At 40.5% G+C, this 23,734-nt stretch overlaps 1 protein-coding gene and 1 long non-coding RNA gene across 2 annotated transcripts in view; one reads left to right on the forward strand and one right to left on the reverse strand.

The window, feature by feature from the left end:
* Positions 1–7,589, forward strand: part of LOC123372618 — a 48,751-nt gene extending 41,162 nt beyond the window's left edge. The window contains exons 3-4 of the long non-coding RNA XR_006580371.1: positions 62–268; positions 7,137–7,589. This is a non-coding gene — a long non-coding RNA (uncharacterized LOC123372618). The remainder of the gene's footprint in view (positions 1–61; positions 269–7,136) is intronic.
* The window catches only part of CPLANE1 (ciliogenesis and planar polarity effector 1), a 181,270-nt gene that overhangs the window by 116,856 nt on the left and 40,680 nt on the right, over positions 1–23,734 (reverse strand). The window contains exons 11-22 of the mRNA XM_045020840.1: positions 19,257–19,412; positions 17,731–18,494; positions 16,903–17,114; positions 15,619–15,699; positions 14,054–14,218; positions 12,996–13,169; positions 10,390–10,618; positions 9,934–10,073; positions 7,545–7,762; positions 7,107–7,271; positions 6,017–6,155; positions 1,159–1,268 (exon numbers count right to left, since the gene is read on the reverse strand). Coding sequence (XP_044876775.1) covers positions 1,159–1,268; positions 6,017–6,155; positions 7,107–7,271; positions 7,545–7,762; positions 9,934–10,073; positions 10,390–10,618; positions 12,996–13,169; positions 14,054–14,218; positions 15,619–15,699; positions 16,903–17,114; positions 17,731–18,494; positions 19,257–19,412 — 2,553 coding nt within the window. The remainder of the gene's footprint in view (positions 1–1,158; positions 1,269–6,016; positions 6,156–7,106; positions 7,272–7,544; positions 7,763–9,933; positions 10,074–10,389; positions 10,619–12,995; positions 13,170–14,053; positions 14,219–15,618; positions 15,700–16,902; positions 17,115–17,730; positions 18,495–19,256; positions 19,413–23,734) is intronic.

Consider the following 23,734-nt stretch of genomic DNA (forward strand, 5'->3'; position numbering starts at 1 on the left):
GTGTAAATAAACATTCTGCTTCTTTAGCTGGCATGAAATATTTCTTCTCCATTCTTTTCAGAATGGGGGCATAAGTGACTGGAGTCTGCCAGATAGTCTCGGCCAGTTTTAAGATGGCTTCATTAATGGGACGTGCCACCTTACTGGGACCAATGCTCTGGAGAATGTCTGAAAGTTCATGAGGGGTGTCCTGTACCTCCTTCAGGGAATGTGTCAGCAATCCTCCTGTGCAAGTCTTGAAACTGCCCAGAGTCATCAGAAAGTAAAGGTGAGGCTGGTGTGACCACCTTATCTGGAGATAATGATGGACCATTGGAGCTAGTGGTTCTGCCTGATCCAGTCCTTCCTATTCCTCCATTAGTTCTTAAAGAAGTTCAGAATCCTCTTTGCAAGGGGAGGCTTGTCTTGATTACCCGTAGGACTGTGCAGATTCAGGATATTGTATGTATGGGTCCCCTGGACCCCCAGTAAGGCCCTAGTGGAAATTAAGCCAGTGATCCCAAGGTACATAATCTCTTTTAGGAGATTTGGACAGTGCCCAAAAGACTCTGGATGTTCTTTCTGGGCTGACCCCCTGTCTTGATGGGCCTGGTGACACATTCCCACTAACATCTGACTCAGAGGAGGTGGTGGCTTCAAATTCCATGAACACTGCTGTCTGTGTTATTCCCTGGCTGGTATATGGGGGCCTTGTTATTCTCTGGCTCGTATATGATACCGGTGAGCAACTCTCCCTTTTTTTACAAACTCTGGACCAATGGTGGGGGAGAGAATATGTTTGGGTAGGAGGAGACCCACCCACACACTAAAAACTACACAAGTATAAAAATGGCCTAAAACTATTATCTAAAAACTATTTACATAAAATTACAGTTAGATCTAGAAGCAGCTAGATAATGCTACAAATACTGAAGAGGCTCCATCTCAGACCATGGTTAGTAGAGAGGCAGTTGGTCTACACCACCCCTTATGCCCTCGGTTCAGATCACAAGGAGGAAAGGGTTGCAGGTGTGGACCAATGGACACTGCTAGCAAGAACCGTCTGGTCTCAGGCACATGGAGAACATGTGCACCCACAATGGAATACACATAGGGATCATTACCCAAAGAACTATATGCTGTTACAGTAAACCTTTACTGTAATGTTATTATAATTACCTTTTGATTACCCACACTTTCTCTTGCAGTTTGGTAGTGTCTGCAACTGTCAGACAACCTTTCACGAACATGAAGCATCCAACACAATGCACATAATTCTCTGAAGCAACCTACAAGAGAAATAACACAATACAAGTTACTTAAAGGTGAAATAAAAACAACTTGTTAATTAAAATTACAGGTAGCAGTAACTTAGAGGAAAGGTTTTAATTCTTGATTTTTCATCTTAGAATAGGACTTTCAGACAGATTTTCTTCTGTACTTAGACTGATTCAGGATAGGGGAGCATCAGGGTGCAATTACATTTACCTGATCCTCAAGCTATTACAATCACAGCCCTGATCCTGATTCAGGTTAAGGCAGCCTAGTGGATGCTCTAATTTAAAACTGCCGGTTATAGTCAGTCACTAACAGAACACATTAGTTGTATATTATCACTCTGATCCTCTTCCCAACCCTCTCCACTCCCCCTTAATGCTCCACAGGAGAGTTATTTCTAGCATGAATGTGCCCCATGTGCTTGAGCTCACATTTTTTTGACTGGCAGCACCTGTTGGGTATGTGCCTATGCCCTAAGTGTCCTCACACACCCACAAACGAGGGCATAAAGGGCAGAACAGGCCCAAGTGTCCCTCAGTTCCTTTACCAATACAAATTGCAGGAGTTATAGGACTCTGCAGTACCAGGGAAAGGACAGGTTGCAGAATACATACAAACAATGCATTTCAAAGAACCACAGTTACTGCAGAGTAAATTACAGTTTGAGTGATTGTCCATATGTATTCCACTTCTGGTGACCTGAAGTATAAGAGGAGGGTGTGCTTGGTGTTTATTTGAACAGTGACTTTAGGACAGGTCTGCCAAATCAGACATCAGATCTTGATGCCTCCACAAGGGAGTAATGTTATGTAAACTTATGTGCTGAACCACACATAGTCGCCCTACAGATCTCAGAAACTGACACGTTTCTTAAAGAAGCCACAGTAGCTGGCTATGTACTGATGGTGCTGGCTCTAATCTTTACCAGTGGATCTAAATTTGTTAATTCGTAGCATATTCTGATGCAATTGAAAATCAAGTTAGATAACTTCTCAGTTGATACTGCCTGACTCATCATAGTATCTGCAAAAGTTCCAAATAATCACGGGAAATTCCTGAAAGTTTTAGTCCTCTCTAGATAGAATGATAGTGCCCTAAGCATATCCAGGGTGTGCAGCCTGGCTTTCCCTTAGTTGGAGTTGGGTTTAGGAAAAAGGAAGATTACTTGATTTAGATGGAAGTCAAAATTATTTTTGGCAACAATTAGGGTGAGGCCTAAGGAGCACCTTGTACTTATGAAATATAGCATGCAGTGGATCAGCCTTAATGGCCTGTGTTTATCTCCTCTCTCTTGGGCAGATGGGGTATAGTCGGTCATGTTCTGACAATTCTAAACAGCCAGTCCTCTCAGTATTGGAAGGAATCTCAGGTATGACCTGTGAGATGGATGGATTGTTATGTGAAAATAAAAAACTTGAGAGCCATAAACCAGTCATGGGAAGCCAAGGAGAGGATTAGAGAGGCCAGTGCTTTCCCATCCTGATCTTGAAGTGGTAGATGAAGGCATTTAGCAGCTTGAAGTCTAAAACTGGTGGCAGTCCCCCCCTTGTTCTTTAGATTTAGACAATCACAGCAGTAAGGAAACCTTTGGATCTAAGAAAATTATGAGTACTAGAATCATTATCTAAAACATAAAGGATCATGAGATTGTGACCTTTGAGAGCAGCTAGGTGATGCTCCAAGGCTGAAGAAGAGAATGAGTATTCCTCTTCTAGAGGTGGAACTGTGTTAACTGGGGTTTCAGGAAGAGTCACAGTCTCTAACCTGACCGGCACCAATGAAGTACTGAGTACTATAACGTTACCTGCAATCAGTACTATGGAGGATAATTTCACCACAGAGCACAGTAACGATTTGGACTGTGTTGAAATCATAAGATTGCTCAGAATCATAGAATTTTTCAGCACCAGGAATGATGGTACTGTGAGAGGACTAATTGAGGCCATCGGTACTGGTAATTAGAACTTCAATACCAGGAGAGTGGTATTGTGCAAGCATGATTACTGGTACTTCTGAGGATGTCAGTGGGACCCATTCTGGGCCTCGAACAACCTTTTAAAGAGGCAGGATGAGATTTCTGCCTTTTCATAGTGGGACCCAGAAAGGGTGATCTAATCTTACGCTCCTTAGAGTAGCATTTCTCTTTCTTCTTTCTAACCCTCTTGGTTTTACTAGTCTCAGTCTCTTAGGGTTATGTCTACACAGCAGCTGGGAGATGCGATTCCCAGCTCAGGTAGATGTACACGTGCTAGCTCTGCTCAAGCCAGGGCTCTAAAAATAGCAGTGTAGTTGCAGCGGCATAGATAGCAGTGTAGTAAGATGAGGCCCTGAAACATAAACCCTTAGCAGAGGCTCGGTATGAGGCCTAAGGCCTGAACTAAAGTAATGGTCAAGACTTTGCTAACATAAAGAAAAGTTAAGCTGTGAGCCAGAGGCAGGCCCTGCTCACAGAAGATGGCAAGGAAATGGCTGATGCTGCAAAAAGAGACGTATTTAAAAGGTACTGGACACCAGATATCAGAATATTTGCATACTTGTACATTCCACACAGATAACAAGGAACAGGCTGACCCATCCCAATGACAGGGCCAAAAGGGTAATATGATGGATAGAGTTGTTTTGCTTGAACCAACATGTACAAGGTGAGAGGCGGCATCTTGCTATGGAGTGGGGTTGTACCTTGCTACATAGAGGGGTTGCATCTCAATACGTCAGGAGTGATGTGTAACTTGTTTGTACCTGTATATAAGAATGCATCCCTAGGGCAGTGTCTTTGTCTGGCCTAGGGGGCAGTGGAAAGTCCTACCACTGACTGAGCCGGTCCATTGTCAGAGAGCACATATGTACTAGCTAGCAGCACCTTGGATATCTGATTTGGGGAGCTGGAGACTGTTTCTCTTCGACAATAAACCTGGCCCGGATGCCGTCATACCTTACAAGAGTTTGTGGTCACTGAGGGTTCTCTGGGGTCTGCTGTGTCAGCTATCTGCGCAGAGCTGGGGCAGCACACAGAGGGAACACATGCATGTAGCCAACTGATCTCAACATTGAATAGAGCAGAGGACCACACCGGTAGCATCTGACAACAAACAGCATGGGTTAGTCACCTGAGTATAACCCTGACCGAGGTCCTAGGTGTGTACTCAGATGGCTACCCTGAGCTGCTGCAGGCACACTGCTATTTTTAGCATGCTAGTTCAAGCAGAGCTTGCCTGTGTACATTTACCGGAGCTGGGAATCACACCTTACACGCATAAGCTGAGGGCTGTGCCTGAATTTGCATTCAATAAATGAATACTCTGCAAATGGCACATTTATCAGGAATGTGCACCTCACTGATGTGTCATTAAACAGCATCACCACATCACAAGAAGGGCAGGTCTTCAAACTAGGAGATTTCAGTTCAGTCATAAGGGCTAGTTATCAAATTTGAAGGAAAAAAAAAAAGGGCATTTTTTTTTAAGGGGGGAAAAAACCCTAACTACTAACCAACACTAAGCTAACACTAACTACCAACTAATCTTTATAGACAAGGGAGAAATTAGCTGTTCGGTGTGTAAGAGGTGTGGAAGCCACTAGGGTACCAGCTCCTTGCCCTTTGCAGTAAGAAGGAACTGAGGGATGGTTGGGTCTGCTCCTTTTTTTATGCCCTCAGGTTGGGAGCAAGTGGACATTTTGGGCACAGTGTGGCCCCAACAGACACTGCTGGCCAAAAGAATCAGAACTTGAGTGCATGTGCACCAGAAGTGGAATACATATGGACAAGCACTTGAAGAATTAGGGTTGAGAATCTAGCCTTTCCATTTTGTCAAAAGAATACGTCAACAACTATTCACAAGCTAATAAAGATTCTTCTTTATAGGATCAGATTCTCATTTCTCTTGTCTCTTAGCAAAACATAGAACAAGGAAAACAAAAATCTTGGTATCTTTGTATTCACATAGTAAAATTTCCTAATCAGTTAGAATCTCTGAGGAGAGATATTGTAAATGTTAAAGAATTGGGAGAGCTCTAAAGCAGATCAGCTTGCTTCGAAGGAATCAACAACATCACCACCAATTCTGATTATTTTCACATTCATTTGCCCCCAATTTATTGTCTATGGATTTCTTTATACTATAGTACATTTGATTTTCAGTAGCACAGATAGCTTTGACCAAATTTTCTCCCACCACATTTTTATACACTTAAAGAAGTCTCTAACATAAGATCTATTCTAGTAATTTGACATTATGAAAAATTTTTAATCTTCAAGTTAGTACATTCTCTGAATAATATGAGAAAAAGGCCATCTCTCCCGTCCCCAAAAATAATCACAACAAAACACAGAAATTGGAATAAGCTGAAAAGCAGTGTGGCCCAGTATATGCCTCAGTTTCTATAATTTTAGTTAAAAAAATTAAAATAAATGAACAGATATTACTAATTCATTTTTAGTCTTTAAAAAACAAGGATTAACTCATTTTTAATAAATTGGAAAAAATATATAGATACAACCTATATTTTAGTAATATACTAATATTTTAAAATTATAGCAAAATATAAGTATCCGTCAGTTATCAAAAACTGCAAAAATTTTGAAAGATTTACAACAGACAGCACTGCAGAAGACACCGTATCATGACATATTTTCAACCAAATGCAAAAATAAATAAATAAAGCCTAGAGAGTTCTCTTCCACATGCAGCTTCTCATCCCTTGTTCTAATTTTCCAACCATAAGTTACTTAGTTACTTATTCAATTTTATTATACACAAACCTATTGTTTTACAAGAAACATCATCAAAGCGATGGTCTCCAGAAGATGCAGGTCTAAAGAATATTGTACTAAATTTAGAATAATGAAGCAAACTTTCAGGAAATGAACTTAATGAAGGAAGAGTGCCTTTCATTCGAATCTATAGGCAGGAAAAGAAAAGAAAAGTGTTATAAACTTAGAAGAATTTTATTTGTGACAATTTAGAAATTAGAAAATTACCTTTATAAGTGCTTACTAATTAAAAATTTTATTCTTCAGTTCATCTGTATGTGAAAATCCTAATGAAATCAACTGAAGTCTTTCAGGATTGAATGGCCCCTTTAAATTACTGACAGAATATTGCCATAATCAACTATATTTCCATAGGCCTGCTTTCTATTTCCTGTAATGCAATGGACCTGAAACCCAGGTTATTTTTTTTTTTTAGGAAAACATTTTCATTTAATAAATGTACAAGCTGTGACAACTACAATGTTTTATTTAATATGATGATAGAGTGAATTAGCAGGGTAATGGAACTTTAGTAGAACTACTATATAAAACAGCTAAGAAAAACCTGAGTTGCTCTGTTTCAAAACCTTTATCATTATAAGGCTTAATTTTAAATCAATGAAATTTAAATAGTTGAGATTAAAAGACTTATTACATGTGTACCTTGTGCTCTAGATGGCTGAAAATTTGCAGCCAGTTGCCAATCAATTATCGTGGGGAACTTCTATGGCCTGTTATTCTGGAAATCAGATTAGATGATCATAAAGGTCCTTTCTGGCCTTGGAATCTATCTAAATCCATAAGGTGTTAATAATTATTTCTAAAGCCCCAAGTGGTCTGGAACCCAATGGTCACTTCTTTCCCACCTCCAGTAATAGCACTAGTAATTTGTAAGGCCAAAACCTTGGACCCCTATTGTTTAGGCTCCAGTTTCCTCTGGAGATTAAACAATGAGAAGAATATAGACAGCCGCTATCTGAGACTGAGACTCTATCAGACTAGGAAGGCCGTAGAGTGGATGAGGGGACCTCCCTCCCTCCCAGAGTCACCCTCTGTACTACAAATAATGGAGTTAAAATTAAACAAGTTTATTATTTACCTTTTGCATTACTTTTCTTGCCCATTTCAGTTGTACAATATACCACTGTGCTACGGGGCAGGAACAACGAGCAGCCCGGAAGAGCAGCAGAATTCGCTGAAGGACCCCAGACACCTTTTGACGATAATCTCTCTCAATTTTTAAAGGAGAGTCATTGTAGTCTTTCTGAGAAATGTAAAGTTTAAGTACATGACAATGAGGCCAATAGTTTGGGAGGATATAAAGAATAAAGGAACTGAGCTACACATGGAATTTCTGCTCTTCAGAACATTTATCTTCTTTGTCTTAAGAACAGAGATTCCACAAAGTAGAAAGAAAAATTGAAAGGAGCTTTTCAAAGAGGCTTCTTGTTATTACGGTGCCATACAAGTAATTGGCTGAAGTTTTTTTGGAAGAAAAACTGAATTATAAAGTTCAACTTCCACTAAAAATACTTACTTCACTGAGAGAAGCTGGTTGTGGACAGTATAATGGTGGTGCAGGAAGATATAGCCCATCAGGCACCAAACCGCACACTTTTCTGGTGAGGTCCTTGGCAGAGTCTATCAAAAGTTGAAATGTTTCTGAGAGAATGTCTGCATCTGCCATAACAGCTGCTTTCAGTATTTCTTGCACTGAATCAAACAGGACATTTGAATCTTCCTCTTCAATGGGATCTAAAAAATACCAAGAATTGAAACCGATACGGTAAATGCATCAATTGATGCAATGCTTCTGAAATTAATTATCAACATTACAGTATTTTGCATTTATTTTTCCAGAATTTATGAATAACTCACATATTTACTTTCTTTAAGATTTTTTAGTGTGAATAAATGTAGAATTAAAAAAACTGATTCTAATGCTTAATCATCATCTCTGGTTATTTTTTGCTACTCAACATCTCCCACAAATCTGGATGTCTGAACTGTTCTCCTTTCTCTGCAGCTCATGGAGGTGGATCAGTGTTTTAGTGCTTAGATGCTGGTAGACCAGGTGCCAGGTCTTGCCAAGGCTGTAGGCATCAGCTAAGCACTGAAATTCATAGCTGGAAACCAGACCAGCTCATCTGTATGCTAGTAGTGTTTAAGATAGATGTTAGACTTGTACGGATGTGTTTAGACTCTATAAGATGCTTGTAAAGTTGCTGCATGCATTAATCTTAACTTGCAATGTCTATCCCATGCTATAAGTTTTGCTTTACAATTATAAAAATGCATGCTCTGAACTTCTGAATTGGCAGGAACAGTAGTACCCCTGCCCACCAAGGAGGATTATCAAAACTAAGTGAGCCATGGTGAAACAACAAGATTTTAAAAAATGGGCTAATAGACCTCTCACACGCATAAAGGTGCAAGGAAGCTTGTTCCATCAACTTGAGTTCTGGAAGAGGAAAATACAGATAGATGACATGAAATTTTTTCATCTCTTTGCTGTTTGGACTCTCAGAGGGCTGGAGCTGGGAAGCAAAAGCAGAGATCCCCAGGGTTAGCCCTAAAAGATATTCAGTGCTGACAATTTACTTCAGCTCTGTCCTCTTCTCGAACCATAGACTATAACGCGTGTGTGTACATGTTGCCTTTATTTAACGCTCTAATTTCTTTTTCCTAGCTAACAAATACTTAGTTTACTACAGGATTGGCTACAAGTGTTGTCTTTGTTGTGAGATCTGGGGTAGAAATTGACATGGGGTAAGTGACTGATCTCTCGGGACTGGGAGCAATCTGGACATTTTGTGAACTTTGGTGTAAATAAACATCTATCATTAAGCTTGCCTGGGTGGCAAGAAAGACTGGAGTGTCCAAGCGAACAGTCTGTGACTTCATGTTAAGACTATTATAGTACTTCAAGAGTTCACATTTGTTACCTAGTTGATGAAATCTAATGACAGAACATAGCACCAGTTTCGGATGTCCACACTGCTTTTCAACAGTCTGCCCTAAGGTCGGAACCACTCCAAACAGCGTGACAATGGTTAAGACAAAGAATACCGTAAATCACAAATGCAAACAAGGCCTTAAAATATGGACTTCACAAACCAGAGCAGAATAAGGGATATGGATAATTTTACTACAATGAGACTTTCTGGGACACTGAACCAAGGGCAGTCTGATCTGGCTATGGAAGCCAACTTTGGAGCAGTGCAGAAAGATGACATTTTTTGTCTTGCTATAGGATGAAGTAATACTTCAGTGTTCTGTAACTTTAGTGCCAATGCAATGATGCTTTCCAAACTGTTCATACATCCACATTTATTTCAATGTGTCTTATATTTATTATACTCTAAAAATGTACATTTGCCAATAAAGTATTTTGTAGTCAAACAAAACTGAAGTGAATATCTGATATGTCTAGATCTTCCTCCCCCAACAAGAAGGAAGATATGAGCCATCTTGGGCATGGGAAAAGCCAAAAGACCAATGGGATACGACGCAGTGTTGTTATAGCCTTGTTAGTCCCAGGATATTAGAGAGACAAGTGGGTGAGGCAGTATCTTTTATTGGACCGTCTGTTGGTGGGTGGGTGGGTGGGTGGGTGTGTGAGAGAGAGAGAGAGAGAGAGAGACTTTTGAGAGCTTACAGAGACCTGAAAAAGAACTCTATGTAAGCTCAAAAGCTTGTCTCTCTCACCAACAGACCTTGGTCCAATAAAAGCTATTACCTCACGCACCTTGTCTCTCTACAGGATTCTGGGCACTTACAGTAGCTATCTGCATATATGGTGATGATAACTGTATCTTCATAATGCTAAAGACAAACACTTATTTTTAAAATGAATGCCTAGGATTTGTGGAATCAATTGGAATAAAGTTGATAGTAAATAGGATGAAACTACATTTTTAATATACCTGTAAATTGTTTATATTTAGTTCTTCCTTCATTTGATGTTTCAAAACTGACTGGCTGTCCCAAGAAAGACTGTAGTTTTTCCTGAAAAATTTGTGTTGGAGTCAAGTTCAAAGGCAGATGTAATTCCATTTTCTCTGACCTGAAAGCATATCAAGAAACTATTAATTAATGATGAAGTAAAAAAATCAGTGGAAAAATCAAGGAAATTCTGTGGAAACATCTTTCCTTTTTCTGAAGGGGAAAAAAAACTAAAAACGTCCACATATAAAATTATTAATCTGAGGCACACTGGCTAAAATGCACATCTATTTAAATCTTTTATCTATTAACCTGGAAGTGTCTTAGGGGAAGGACACTACCTGCTCTGCTCAGCAAAATACTTGATAATACATGCTACTATATAATAATGCATGATGATAATCCTGAGTTCCCTTATTTGAACAAGCATAACTCACCTTAAGAAGTCACCACCACTTTGACAGTACAGATTATAGGCCACACCTATTGAAACAGACATTTTCCAGTCTCCAAGTTTGTGTGCTAGCCACACAGCCTCTGGAATCAGTCCACCCACAAAGAGCAAGTCAAGAGCATATTCAGCTGTCCATACAGAAGAAAGGTTCTGGTCTCTAACAGCACTGGTGACCAAAGAGTGCTGTAGTGGAACAACTCGAGGGAACCGGCCTATGAAAGGAAAATATGTTTTTAATAATGTTAATTACATACCCTGCAGGTTAGTTAAAATAAATTCAGAGTTTATAGTGTGGCATTTGATCACACCACCTTGTTGTGTAACTGATGTTTTTTATTACCCTTAAAACATGGTATATGATTTTTAAAGGATAATATGGGGCAGATACTCAGCTGGGGAAAGTTGTCATAGCTCCATTAAACTCAGAACTATGACAATTTTCACAAGCTGGGGATCTGCCACATAGGCTTTCCTCTACTATCAAGTATGTTCTCCCTGTCTAGCACTTACAGATGGACAGAACAAGTTGCCTCTTAACTTTCTCTTTGCTGAGCTAAATTCAATGCCCAAAATCATTGTTAACATGGGGTTCAGGTTGACCAACAATGCCTCAACACCCTTCTAGAATGTTGAGTACACCTATACTTAAGCCTCTAAAAACAAGAACATAACTTAAGATACACACCAGCCCTACCTCTGCAACTTTACTCTACTCCCTGGAGTAGACAAGAGCCATTGAGGACATATGGTAAGTACATTTCAGCCAGGGCTGCCCTATAATGAGCAGACATAAGGAATGACTACGTTAAGTCATTTTATTTGGTGCAAAGTGTCCCATCGAATTGAATTCTCTCATTCATTTCCATAGACTCCAACTGCCCTTCAGTGTGTGTGAGAGAGCTGTATTGACTGATGCAGGGATTACTTGCAGTAGGTTGCCATAGCTCACTCTGTGATATGAAGAGAGGTACATCTGCACCCAAAGGTATCATGGACTGCTCATTTCTGTGCTGAGTTAGGTGGGTTGTGCAAGCCACAAGTCTAGTCTTGCCATGGAGATTTGTAGCATAAGGGAAACGGGCTCTGCACAACCTGCTGCAGCACGGGAAGATTGCAGAAGTAGAAAGTTGCCCATTCATCTTAATTGGCTGTTTTCAGTCGAGGTGTTTAGAACACCATGTGGAGGTGAATACAGACTGACTCAGCCTGACAGGTGTGAAGTAATCCATTCACCTCATGGGGGTGCTTTTCTCCCCACTCTCCCGAAGTCCACCCCAGCCTCTGTTGTGAAGGACCTATTTTTGAGGCAAGGCATGTGAGCTTTATAGCAATGGGAATATAAAAATCAGCTCCTTATTGTGAGGGATGTGGCTGAGGAACTAATCCCCTGACCAAATGACTCCAAAGTAGCACTAAGAAGCATACCCCTGCAAATGTCATGGCACACCAATACTCTAAATAATCTCACTATGCACATGACTTTTAGAGCATTTTTAAAATTATAAGCTCATAACATAAGGAGCATGTGGTATGATTACACTACCCTAATGTTGCTTACTAGAGCTTTTCATCTTCCCTTTAGTTAATTAAAACTATTTTCCTTGACAATACTTCCAAAGTAAAAACAGAGAATACATGTGGATGTTAGAGCACTTTGAAATATCAGCTCTTAAACCAGAAACTGCTCTCAGGGCAAAACTTCCAAAAGGAACCCTTGCAGAATGCAGGCAGAAAGCACCTAATGTGCAAACACGCATTCCCAGAAAGCTGCCAAGGACAGGACCAAAACACACACTAGAAGGTGCTGGTTGGAGTTAATGGATTTAACAGCATGTCAGCTTGAGTCACCCAGTTAGTTACTCTAATGTCAAGCTGCTTGGAACACCACAGCTCGCAACAGAGCCCCAGTCCTTTTGCACATGCACAAATTATTTTCTCAAGACACACTGCAGATTCAACTTATATCCTGAATAAATTTTAACATACTGCTTCTTTCCCCAAAAGGGTAGTGTGCATCAGACAATAGCTGAGATTTATCCTGAGTGGGTGATATCAATTTGAGGCAGGGCACCAAAGTTTGAGCCCCAGATGTGCGTAAAAAAGGGCATTGTAAGAACTGTACAATTTTGATGTCACATTATTATAGTTTTTAGGGAGGGCTGCATCTTGGGAATCCCTTGTTCAAACAACCTCAAAATTTGGATCACTAACTACTCTGGATCCTCATGAGGCACAGCAATTTGCAAAACAATCCAAGTAAGTATGTGGACTATAGAATAAACTGAGAATACTCTGTACTATACTTTTTAACGATGACATGAAAGCTTAAATATTTAAACATGAAAATATTCTCAGCAATTACCACAGCTACAAAATATTTGTTTTGCTGGCACAAAAAAAAATATTTGCAAAAATATCTTAATAAAACCAAGTATAATTTTATCCTTAATACTAGAATTATAAAAAATAAAAATCACATATCTAAAAACAGAGGACTTACCCCTTTAAGGTAAGGTAAGGCAAGGCAACACTGACACACAAATCATAACACTGAATCAGAGCCAGTTAAAATATTTTTTAACGGAATACCTCGGTTGATGTGAAGTGGAGGCAGAATGTCGACTTTATGTGGGGGAAGTATATAAAGCAGATGATTAGTGAAGTAGGCAGCCATGAATCGTGCCATGGACTGTATTACTGCCATTGCAGCTTCAGGATGAACATCTCTTATCATCCACAATTCATACTGAGAATATTCAGCATCTAAGAGATAGACATCTAATTAAAATGTTTTTGACAATAACAAAAAATTGCTATAAAAATTGAGTGCTAGAACTGTGTAATTATAGTCAACAGAACTGTGTACACAGAACAAACTGTGGCCCTACTCATTTCCCCTGACAACATTCCTGAGCCTTTTAAAACAGAAAACATAGAAACCTCTTACTATTAATTACTAGTTAGTAACAATTCCCTTTGAAGATTTCTTACAGCTATAAACTAGAGATGGGCCCAAACCACTAAGTTTAGATCCAGGACTGACTCTGAACTTTCCCAAAGTTTTGGTTATTCAGATCTAGGGCTTTGATTCAGCCCTTTATAAAGCAAGGGGCTTAGTCACAAAATTTGCATCCGTATAAGAATACAAATGTTTCCAAAGTTTGTGTGTTTGGATTTAGGATTGCGACCAACTGTGTGTCAACAGAAGTCTTTCCACAGACTTCGGTGATTTTGGACCAGGCTCTAAAAAAAGGGAACTTAATCAACTCATACACAAACCATAAACTATACAATTAAAACTGTCTTCCAAACACTCACTCAAATTATTACAGGCTAGACAGAAGTTCGGCAGTCAAATTTTTTTAAGAGACAGAAATAATGATGATTCAGAAGTGGGGAATTAAGGAATCAGAGGCTGAAGAATGGAAATAATTAAGGAACTCTCAGCTTCTGTCAGAGTTACACAGAAAACCCATTTTCCATCCCTTAAGAAAAGGATGTATTCAATCCGCAGGGAGCTCTTAGAATTTTTAGAAAGGAATCATGGAGTCAAGTCCTTACAGGGGCATAAAAGTTAGACACCAGGTTATCTAAACAATATCAACATACATTAGTAAATGGATTTTTTTTTAAACAAATAAACATACCAGAAAAATCTTCTATCTGCCTTACAGACAGCTGAGATCGTCTTAGTATCTCTCTCACAAGATGGTCGCTCAGCCCCTGAGCCTCAGTTAAGTTGTAGTGATACAGGTGGCAATATAATATAGCAAGATAATACCTAGTTTGAAGAAACTGTGTCCTCTTTTCTCCTACATTACAAAAAGAAACAAATGCAGAACTGAATATTCAAAAGCAAAAGAAGATTAATATAGGTTAAAAGGGTCTCTCTTTCTCTCTCTCACACACAGCTGTAATCCAGAATGCAGAAAAACAAATGAGCATAAAAAAAGATTCAGAAAGGCTAAACATAGCAGATACCCCTCACCTGAAATTGACTTTATGTAAACATGATACAACTAAGGATCCATAAGTTATAGAGGGAGCAGAACTGGAGGGCAGACATTCTAGAGGATGAGATCCTATTGCAAACCAGTGCATTATCAGTCAGAAATCTTTATGGGAGTTAATTCTCCTCCTCCAAGTTCCACTTCTGCAGCCTATACACATTTCAAAAAGGGGGTTAGTGAGCAGTTGTGATGTTACAAAGGCAGCACAGCTCAAGTTAGACATGATGCCAGGAGGGGGTGGACAGAAAGCAGCAAGTAGAATGCAGACGCATTGTGCCTCAAGATCCACAAGGCTAAGACCTGATTTGTCTAGGTATCCTGAAATACCAATAAGGTTTCAAACATCTCTCTCTTAGTGACAAGTTGTAAAGCTGTGTAACTGCATAATTTTATTGGATATCCTGTGAAATGTGCAGTATTTGGTGACAAATACAAGCTGTAAGTAGTTTACCTTTTTGCATTTTTATTGTTTCTTTAGAAAAATTAATTTAAAAAATCATAAAACCTCCCATATAACCCCTGTACACTCAGCATACCTGAGGACTACTCCTTCTCCTAAGACATAAGTGGCTGTCCTCAAAAGGTATCCATGTAAAGATTCTGGAGTACTTCTTTCCTCCTTCCTAACTCTCTATAAATACATCAGGAGTGAACATCAGGGGAGGAGAAGAGCTATTTAATCTAGACGATAGTGCAGCTACAAGAACAAATGGGTATAAATGGGCCATACATAAGTTTAAGCTGGAAATCAGAAGGAGGTTTCCAACCATCTGAAGAATGTGCTTTGGAACAGCCTTCCAATATGAGTAGTGAGGGCAACCTAACTAGTTTTAAGATGGAGCTTGATAAGTTTATGAATAGTATTATCCAATAGGGTTGTCTACAATTCTGGGAACTGGACTCAATGAACCAGGAAGTCCATTCCAGATAGTCTACTTGCTCATCAAATGGATTTTCAGCTAGAATTTTTTATTTAAAACAAAACAAATTCCTCCTTTAACTTTACAACTTCTGTAATAATTGTCCTTTGGTTTTTCAAATGTATTTAAAATTCTTCTGGACTCAATTTTTATTCCTGAGCAAATTTTGATTTCAAGATAGCAGCTCTTTAACTACAGCAGAGAAGTATGAACATCCTTGCCAGAATATTGTGCAAACATCTGAAAACTGAAAAGATGAACACTGCACCATTTTCCCCTTGCCTTTTGCTTTGGTTTCTTGAAGAGCCCTCTTCCACAGATCCACAGATTCTTCGTATGAGCCTAAAAGAAACTGCTCCTCACCTTTAAAAATAAAAAATAAAAAAAAATCAACAAAATTACAAGGTATTCACGTCTTTTCACACATACAAACACACAAATCTATATCTGTTTCTATTTCAGTTCAAATCTTTGCCTGTTATTAAATACATGATTTTTAAACACGATATCAGAGAAGCTGTCATAAACGGTAGCACAATTCCACAGCAGCTACTACATGTGCAAATTTCTCAGTCTCTGGAAAACCACTCTTATTCCGGCCAAATGCCTATTTGGCAGCAGGAGCGAAAATAATAATTCTGAATTACAGACTTTTCTGGGTTAAACATTTTTGACTGCTAAATCACTATTAAAGTAGAATTAAAATTGGTTACAACCTCTTTCCACAAAGCTTTCATAAACTGTTACTTTTTAGCAGTAAATTCAGATATACTAACAGTAAATTCAGAAATACTAAGTGTAATTAAAAACTTTATGGTTCAAAAACATATCTCTTGTTCACGGTGATAAGCATTTCCTGTTACTTTTTCAACTTTCACATCACCTTCTTTGTTGTTTTCGCAATAAATAATAATAGCTCAACTTTATATAATAGTCTCTTTCATTCCAAAAGGCAAATCTCCCAATGAAATAAACTGTATTTTGTCTGCATGAGAATGATAGCGCCCTATTTACACATCATTGAAATGTTGTGGGGTAATTGGTGGAAGCCAAGTGAACAACCATCATAAAAACGGGAGGATGGAACCTTTTTGCCAAAGACACCATCAGCAAACTCCTACTCTGGGGGAAAGCGGCATGGAACTTTGAAAACAATCTCTGTTTGTAAGGTCTCAGCTGAGAAACAAACATACAGTGAAGTGCCCAGAATTCCATTTATCTACCTCAGAAGAGACAAAGCTATCTCAACCTTCTCAGGATTCAGATTTGTGGTACCAGGATGCCTATATATTTCAAACTTGATTCAGCAAACTGAAGTCAATGGAGTTTTTCCATTGAGTTCAACGGGTTTTGGATGAAGCCTGTAATGTTTAAGCCACTAAACTATATGTAGAAATACTGTTAGCCATAAAATATTAAGATGCTTTAGTTGTGAGTCCTCAGAAGTTTGATTAATTCCTACTATAACTATCTCAGCAAATAAATTAATTACAAATAAGTTGTACCTAATCTAATATTCAGTCCATACAATTGTCATCTGATTACAGTTCCTTTCAATGTACTAACCAATCACAGAATTGAGCTTCCAGGTTTGTTCCAAGGTCTCTCCTGAAGACTGCAGGACTGCCTGTATATGACCTAGAAGTTGTGCAACAATGGATTCTTCATGTTTAATCTTCATTTCAGTTAATGACTTGCCATCCTTAGATATTTTTCTGTTTAGTTGAGTCTGATACCAAAGCACTTGTTTATATAATAACCGCCACAATATCATCAACCTGCATATCAAAAAGTAGTATAATATCACTGACAAAAAATACAGGTTAGTTGAAACAGAGGGATAATTCTGTCTTATTCCTCAAACTTACTTGTTATTTTGTATATTATATTACAGCTAAAGTAATGTTTTCTTCAATATTTCCACCATAATTTTATTTTTAGCTCTATATTTCACCAATGATATTTATAATTTTTTTCATTAATATTTTCATCTATTTTCTTGGATAGTCTTAAGAACCATATTTTATGCTGCTGTTTTCCTTTTGTCTATTAAATTTATTATTGTACAGAACATTTATTAATAATTTACAGCTTTTAGTGTTTAGAAGAATCACCCTAACTCATGAACCCAGGTGTTGCTCCCACACAGTTATCTGTTTTATTGAAATTAGTACAAACATAATAGTACCTTTGTCAAATAAACAAATATATGACACTGTATTTCACTCTAATAGCATGGAATTACTATGCCTGCTTTAATAAATTACCACAATATTTTCAGAATACAAAGTGGTGATGAGATAAAATGCTGCTGTAATTCTTCTCTAATAAAACAATGAGAAAGTAATTAAATCCCATTTTTAAAAAGTTTTTAATGCACATTAACAATCATACCTGTTGTCTGGCTTTTCACCAAGTTTTACTGCCTGAGGAGGTATCTTAAGCAGAGAATTCAGTGAGCGAAATTTCTGAGCACTGCTCCCATCAAGAACTTGAAAAATAGGCACAATCAGGGAGTCAAGCTCTACAGCACTGTTAACATCAGAGGATGCAGATATTATTTCATAACAAGGTGTGAACTTCCCATTTAGACTATGTGCAACCAGTTTCAGCAAACAGAAGCACCCCAAAAGATATTCTGAGAACAACTGATCTTGGTGCTGAATAAGCATCAGTTTTACAGTCTGTGATGTCAGCTTTACCAAATGTCCAACTGTCTGTCTGTCTCTCACATCCCAGTACAGGACAGTTAAACACTGCTGAAAATGTTTTAAGATAGCATGCATCCATAGCTTATATTTTTCAGACTTGTTTAAAAATTTATCACGGGTTAGTAAAGGGCTTTTAATGAACTGGAGAATGTTGAAAAGGTGGGTAATGCAACCTACTGTGTAATTCAACAGTATATCTTTTTCTTGCACATTTTTTGAAATCCCTATCCCCCAGGCTGCAAGAAGGTTTTTCTGAATTGAATTTAGTTCCATAGATAGATCATCTTTTGCATCAGTATCATCTTTTGCATGAACAGTGTCAAACATTGATGCAAATTCCAAACGTCCTTGATCAGCTCTACTGAAAAATGAATTTGGTCCCTGGCTGCAGAAAGTAGAAGAGTTATTTTGAAATTGCTTGTCATCATCAGATTCATCTTCATAATCCTAAATCAAAGGGAAAAAACACACATGTAATCTGATTTGTGTCTATTTTCTTGAAAGCAAGGCTAGTGAAAGAGGCACAGTGAAGATTAACAGGCCTTATATATGAAACCTCTATCCATTCTAAATCATCTAACATTCAAAAAGCAATTAGCATAGTGTGTGTATCTTTTTCTGTGGACTCTACTCCCCACCTAATTTGCTGCCCCAAATAGTAAGGCTCAGAATGCGGGTAAAGGTGAATTTTTGCTTCTACAGAAGAGATTCTCAAAAGCAAAGAACACAGCAGATTTGAAAGGTTGCATGGCGAGTTTAACATACACCCATTCTTCCTAAAGAGATTTTAAGATCTATGAGGTATACAAATAACAGTACATGTCAAAGCTTAAAACTCAGTATTTTGAACAGCAACAGAAAGTGACTTAACAACATATATTTTATTAGCATGCATTTTTGGAAAAGTAAATTAATTTCTGAAAAAAATCATTTGTTTTAAGATGTTTGAAAACCATTAACACCCTGCTAAAATGACTGATAAGAAAATCAGTGCATTTTCTAGAACCTATAAGCCAAAATAAAATTAAAATTCTTCCTAAGAATTTGTTTAATGTAAAATCATTTAAGCAAATTTAGTAAGAGTATAATATTCAGAATATAACTTAAAATAGAGCTCAGGATAATTAGATTTTTTTTCCATATTCGGAATTATCTAAATTAGATCAGATGCATTAATTATACAGTAAATAGAAAAGTGCTGTTAAATACCTGTAAATCTGCTGCTTTCTCCCTCAGTTCTGCTGTTTCTTCTTCTTGCAGGAATTTTGGAATGGTAGAAAGGGTAGAATTTTGGTTTCGATGTTGTTTCAATAGGCTAGCTTTTAAAGAAGACAAGGATCGCAACTGCAGCCTTTTCCCTTTAGACTGTAAAAGACAAAAGTAAGAGAAACTACCTTAATATTATTACGTATTTGTCTGTCTCTGGTAACACCCACAACATGCTAGATACTTTCCAAACATAAAAGAAATTATTCCTGACCTAACGAATTTACAATCCGAGAGCAAATATACAAAGGACTAGGGCAGTGGTAGGCAACCTATGGCACGTGTGGGAAGGTGGCACGTCAGTTGATTTTCAGTGGCACTCACACTGCCTGGGTCCTCGCCACCGGTCTGGGGGGCTCTGCATTTTAATTTAATTTTAAATGAAGCTTCTTAAACATTTTAAAAACCTTATTTACTTTACATACAACAATAGTTTAGTTATATATTACAGACTTAAAAGGTAATAAAAAAAAGGTAATAATTGGAGATATACCAATCTCCTAGAACTAGAAGGGACCTTGAAAGGTCATTGAGTCCAGCCCCCTGCCTTCACTAGCAGGACCAATTTTTGCCCCAGATCCCTAAGTGGTCTCCTCAAGGATTGAACTCACAACCCTGGGTTTAGCAGGCCAATGCTCAAACCACTGAGCTATCCCTCCCCCCTAATAGAAAGAGACCTTCTAAAAACGTTAAAATGTATTACTGGCACATGAAACCTTAAATTAGAATGAATAAATGAAGACTCGGCACACCGCTTCTGAAAGGTTGCCGACCCCTGGACTAGGGGAAAAGGGCATATCCTAAATAAACTGGAGAGGGTATCTGGCCATGTCTTCACAATGCAATGTTGTAACACCACCAGCCAATTGTTTTTTTTCTCTACTTATCATGGCAGAAAAGACGGTTACTCACCTTTGTAACTGTTGTTCTTCGAGATGTGTTGCTCATATCCATTCCAATTAGGTGTGCGCGCGCCACGTGCACGCTCGTCGGAAGATTTTTACCCTAGCAACACTCGGTGGGTCGGCTGGGTCGCCCCCTGGCGTGGCGCCACTATAGCGCCGGATATATACCCCTGCCGACCCAACGGCCCTTCAGTTCCTTCTTGCCGGCTACTCCGACAGTGGGGAAGGAGGGCGGGTTTGGAATGGATATGAGCAACACATCTCGAAGAACAACAGTTACAAAGGTGAGTAACCGTCTTTTCTTCTTCGAGTGCTTGCTCATATCGATTCCAATTAGGTGATTCCCAAGCCTTACCTAGGCGGTGGGGTCGAAGTGAGACGTTGCAGAATGCAAAACTGCTGAACCAAAGGCTGCATCGTCTCTGGACTGTTGAACCAATGCGTAATGTGAGGAAAAGGTGTGAATAGATGACCAGGTAGCCGCCCGACATATTTCCTGAATGGGGACATGGGCCAGGAAAGCGGCAGAAGAGGCTTGCGCCCAAGTAGAATGGGTGGTGAGATGGCTAGCGGGAATGTGAGCCAATTCATAGCAACGAATCATAGTTCGGATGCAGGACGTCACCCAAGATGAGATCCGTTGGGAAGAGACCGGCATGCCTTTCACGCGGTCTGCCACCACTACAAAGAGCTGAGGCGAATGTCGGAAGGGTTTGGTTCTCTCTATATAAAAAGCAAGAGCCCTATGGACATCCAAAGTATGTAGTTGTTGTTCCCGACGCGATGAGTGCAGCTTCGGAAAAAAGACTGGGAGGAAGATGTCCTGATTGACATGAAAGGCAGACACCACCTTAGGGAGGAAAGAGAGGTGCAGTCGCAGCTGTACCTTGTCCTTGTGGAATACCGTATACGGGGGATCCGCTGTCAAGGCCCGAAGCTCCAATACTCGTCTCGCCGAGGTGATAGCGACGAGGAAGGCCGTCTTCCAGGAAAGGTACAGCAGAGAGCAGGTGGCCAGAGGCTCAAAGGGGGCCCCCATAAGCTTGGCTAGCACCAGGTTTAGATCCCAGGTAGGGGTTGGGCATCTGACTTGAGGGTACAACCGTTCCAATCCCTTAAGGAACCTGGAAACTATGAGGTGAGAAAAAAATTGAATGGTCACTTTCGCCTGGGTGGAAGGCGGAAATAGCTGCCAGATGTACCTTTATAGAAGAGACCGCCAGGGACCAGAGGTAATCCAGGACCGTAGGGACCGAAACCTGTCCAGGGACTAAGTTACTCTGAGCGCACCAGTGGGAGAAACACTTCCACTTGGCGAGATATGTCATCCTAGTGGAAGGCTTCCTACTTCCCAAGAGTACCTGTTGTACCGAGGCAGAGCAACGCAACTCAGATTGGCTCAACCACGCAGCAGCCATGCTGTGAGATGAAGGGATTGCAGGTCTGGATGGTGAAGCCTGCCGAAGTCCTGTGTTATGAGGTCCAGCCAGAGTGGCAGGGGAATCGGGTCTGCCACTGAGAGGTCGAACAACAGGGTGTACCAATGCTGCCTTGGCCACGCAGGAGCAATGAGGATCAGGTGGGCTCTGTCCCTGCGGAGCTTGAGTAGGACTCTGTGAACGAGCGGAAACGGTGGGAACGCATAAAATAGGTGCCTCTTCCATGGGATCAGGAATGCGTCTGAGAGTACGTCTTCACTACCCGCCGTATTGGCGGGTAGCAATCGATTTCTCGGGGATCGATATATCGCGTCTCATCTAGACGCGATATATCGATCCCCGAACGCGCTCCTGTCGACTCCGTAACTCCACCAACCCGAACGGCGGTAGCGGAGTCGACATGGAGAGCCGCGGACATCGATCCCACGCCCTGAGGACGGTAGGTAATTCGATATAAGATACTTCGACTTCAGCTACGTTATTCACGTAGCTGAAGTTGCGTATCTTATATCGATTTTCCCCCGTAGTGTAGACCTGCCCTGAGAGGGAGCCCGGGGAGCGTCCTTGGAAGAAGCAGAACACCTGGCATTTCCTGTTCTCTCGGGAGGCAAAGAGGTCTATGTGGGGAAAGTCCCACCTCCGGAAAACAGAATGGATAATGTCCGGACGGATCGACCACTCGTGAGACAGGAAGGACCTGCTGAGGTGATCTGCCAGAGTGTTCTGGACTCCTGGGAGAAAAGACGCTACCAAATCGATAGAGTGGGCTATGCAAAAGTCCCAGAGGCGGATGGCTTCTTGACAAAGGAGGGAGGAGCGTGCCACGCCCTGCTTGTTTATGTAAAACATGGCCGTTGTGTTGTCCGTGAACACTGATACACAACGGCCTTGGAGATGGTCCCAAAACACCTGGCATGCTAGATGGACTGCTCTCAGCTCCCTCACGTTGATATGCAAGGCCAGCTCCTGGGGCAACCAGAGGCCTTGAGTGTGAAGGTTCCCGAGGTGGGCACCCCAACCCAGAGATGATGCGTTCGTGGTTAGGGCCACCGAGGGTTGTGGTGGGTGGAAAGGCATCCCTGCGCAGACCCGAGAGGGGTCCAACCACCAAGAGAGGGAGTCGAGAACCGTCCTGGGGATAGTGAGCACCGAATCCAGACTGTCTCTGTGTGGATGGTATATTGAAGCGAGCCAGGTTTGGAAGGGACGGAGGCGTAGCCTCGCGTACTTGGTCCCAAAGGTGCAGGAGGCCATGTGACCTACTAGGCTGAGGCAGGTGCGCACTGACGTTGTCGGAAAGGATTGATGACTTCGAATTATTGAAGACATTGTTTGAATGACTTGCAAATGCGGCACTCGTTCGTTAGGTGGGATTCCCCTAAGCACTTGAGGCAGGAGTCGTGGGGATCCCCTATTGGCATCGGCTTCTGGCACACCGAGCACGGTTTGAATCCCAGTGCCTTGGGCATGGGCCTGCACCGGGTCAGAGGAAAGGGGCTAATCCCGGATCCCCCCTTCAACTATATACACTAACTATAAATATAAGTACTAAAACTAACTATAACTACAAGAACTCAAACTATAAACACAGTAAAGAGTAAAGAACTACGAGAAGCTAGGGATGTGGAGGTCAGTTCCACAGTTCCAACGACCGTCATGGGCAGTAAGAGGGAACTGAAGGGCCGTTGGGTCGGCAGGGGTATATATCCAGCGCTATAGTGGCGCCACGCCCGGGGGCGACCCAGCCGACCCACCGAGTGTTGCTAGGGTAAAAATCTTCCAACAAGCATGCACGCGGCGCGCGCACACCTAATTGGAATCGATATGAGCAAGCACTCGAAGAAGAAGTGGGTCTTCAGGAGGGATTTGAATGCATGGAAGTAACAGACTTAGTATGGATAGTCTATGCATAAAAGGCAATGGGGAAGAAGGTGCAGAAATGCTTGTAGGAGAAATGGACCATCACAGATCACTTGTTTGCTATGCCTTGTACCCCTCCACAGTCCCTTGTGAGTGCATCATTCCTAGTGATAGAACTGGGGCTCCACTTCACTCAAAGGAGACTCCTGCTTGGCTT

Source organism: Mauremys mutica, chromosome 6, assembly GCF_020497125.1.
Source record: "Mauremys mutica isolate MM-2020 ecotype Southern chromosome 6, ASM2049712v1, whole genome shotgun sequence".
Taxonomy (NCBI): Eukaryota; Metazoa; Chordata; order Testudines; family Geoemydidae; genus Mauremys; species Mauremys mutica.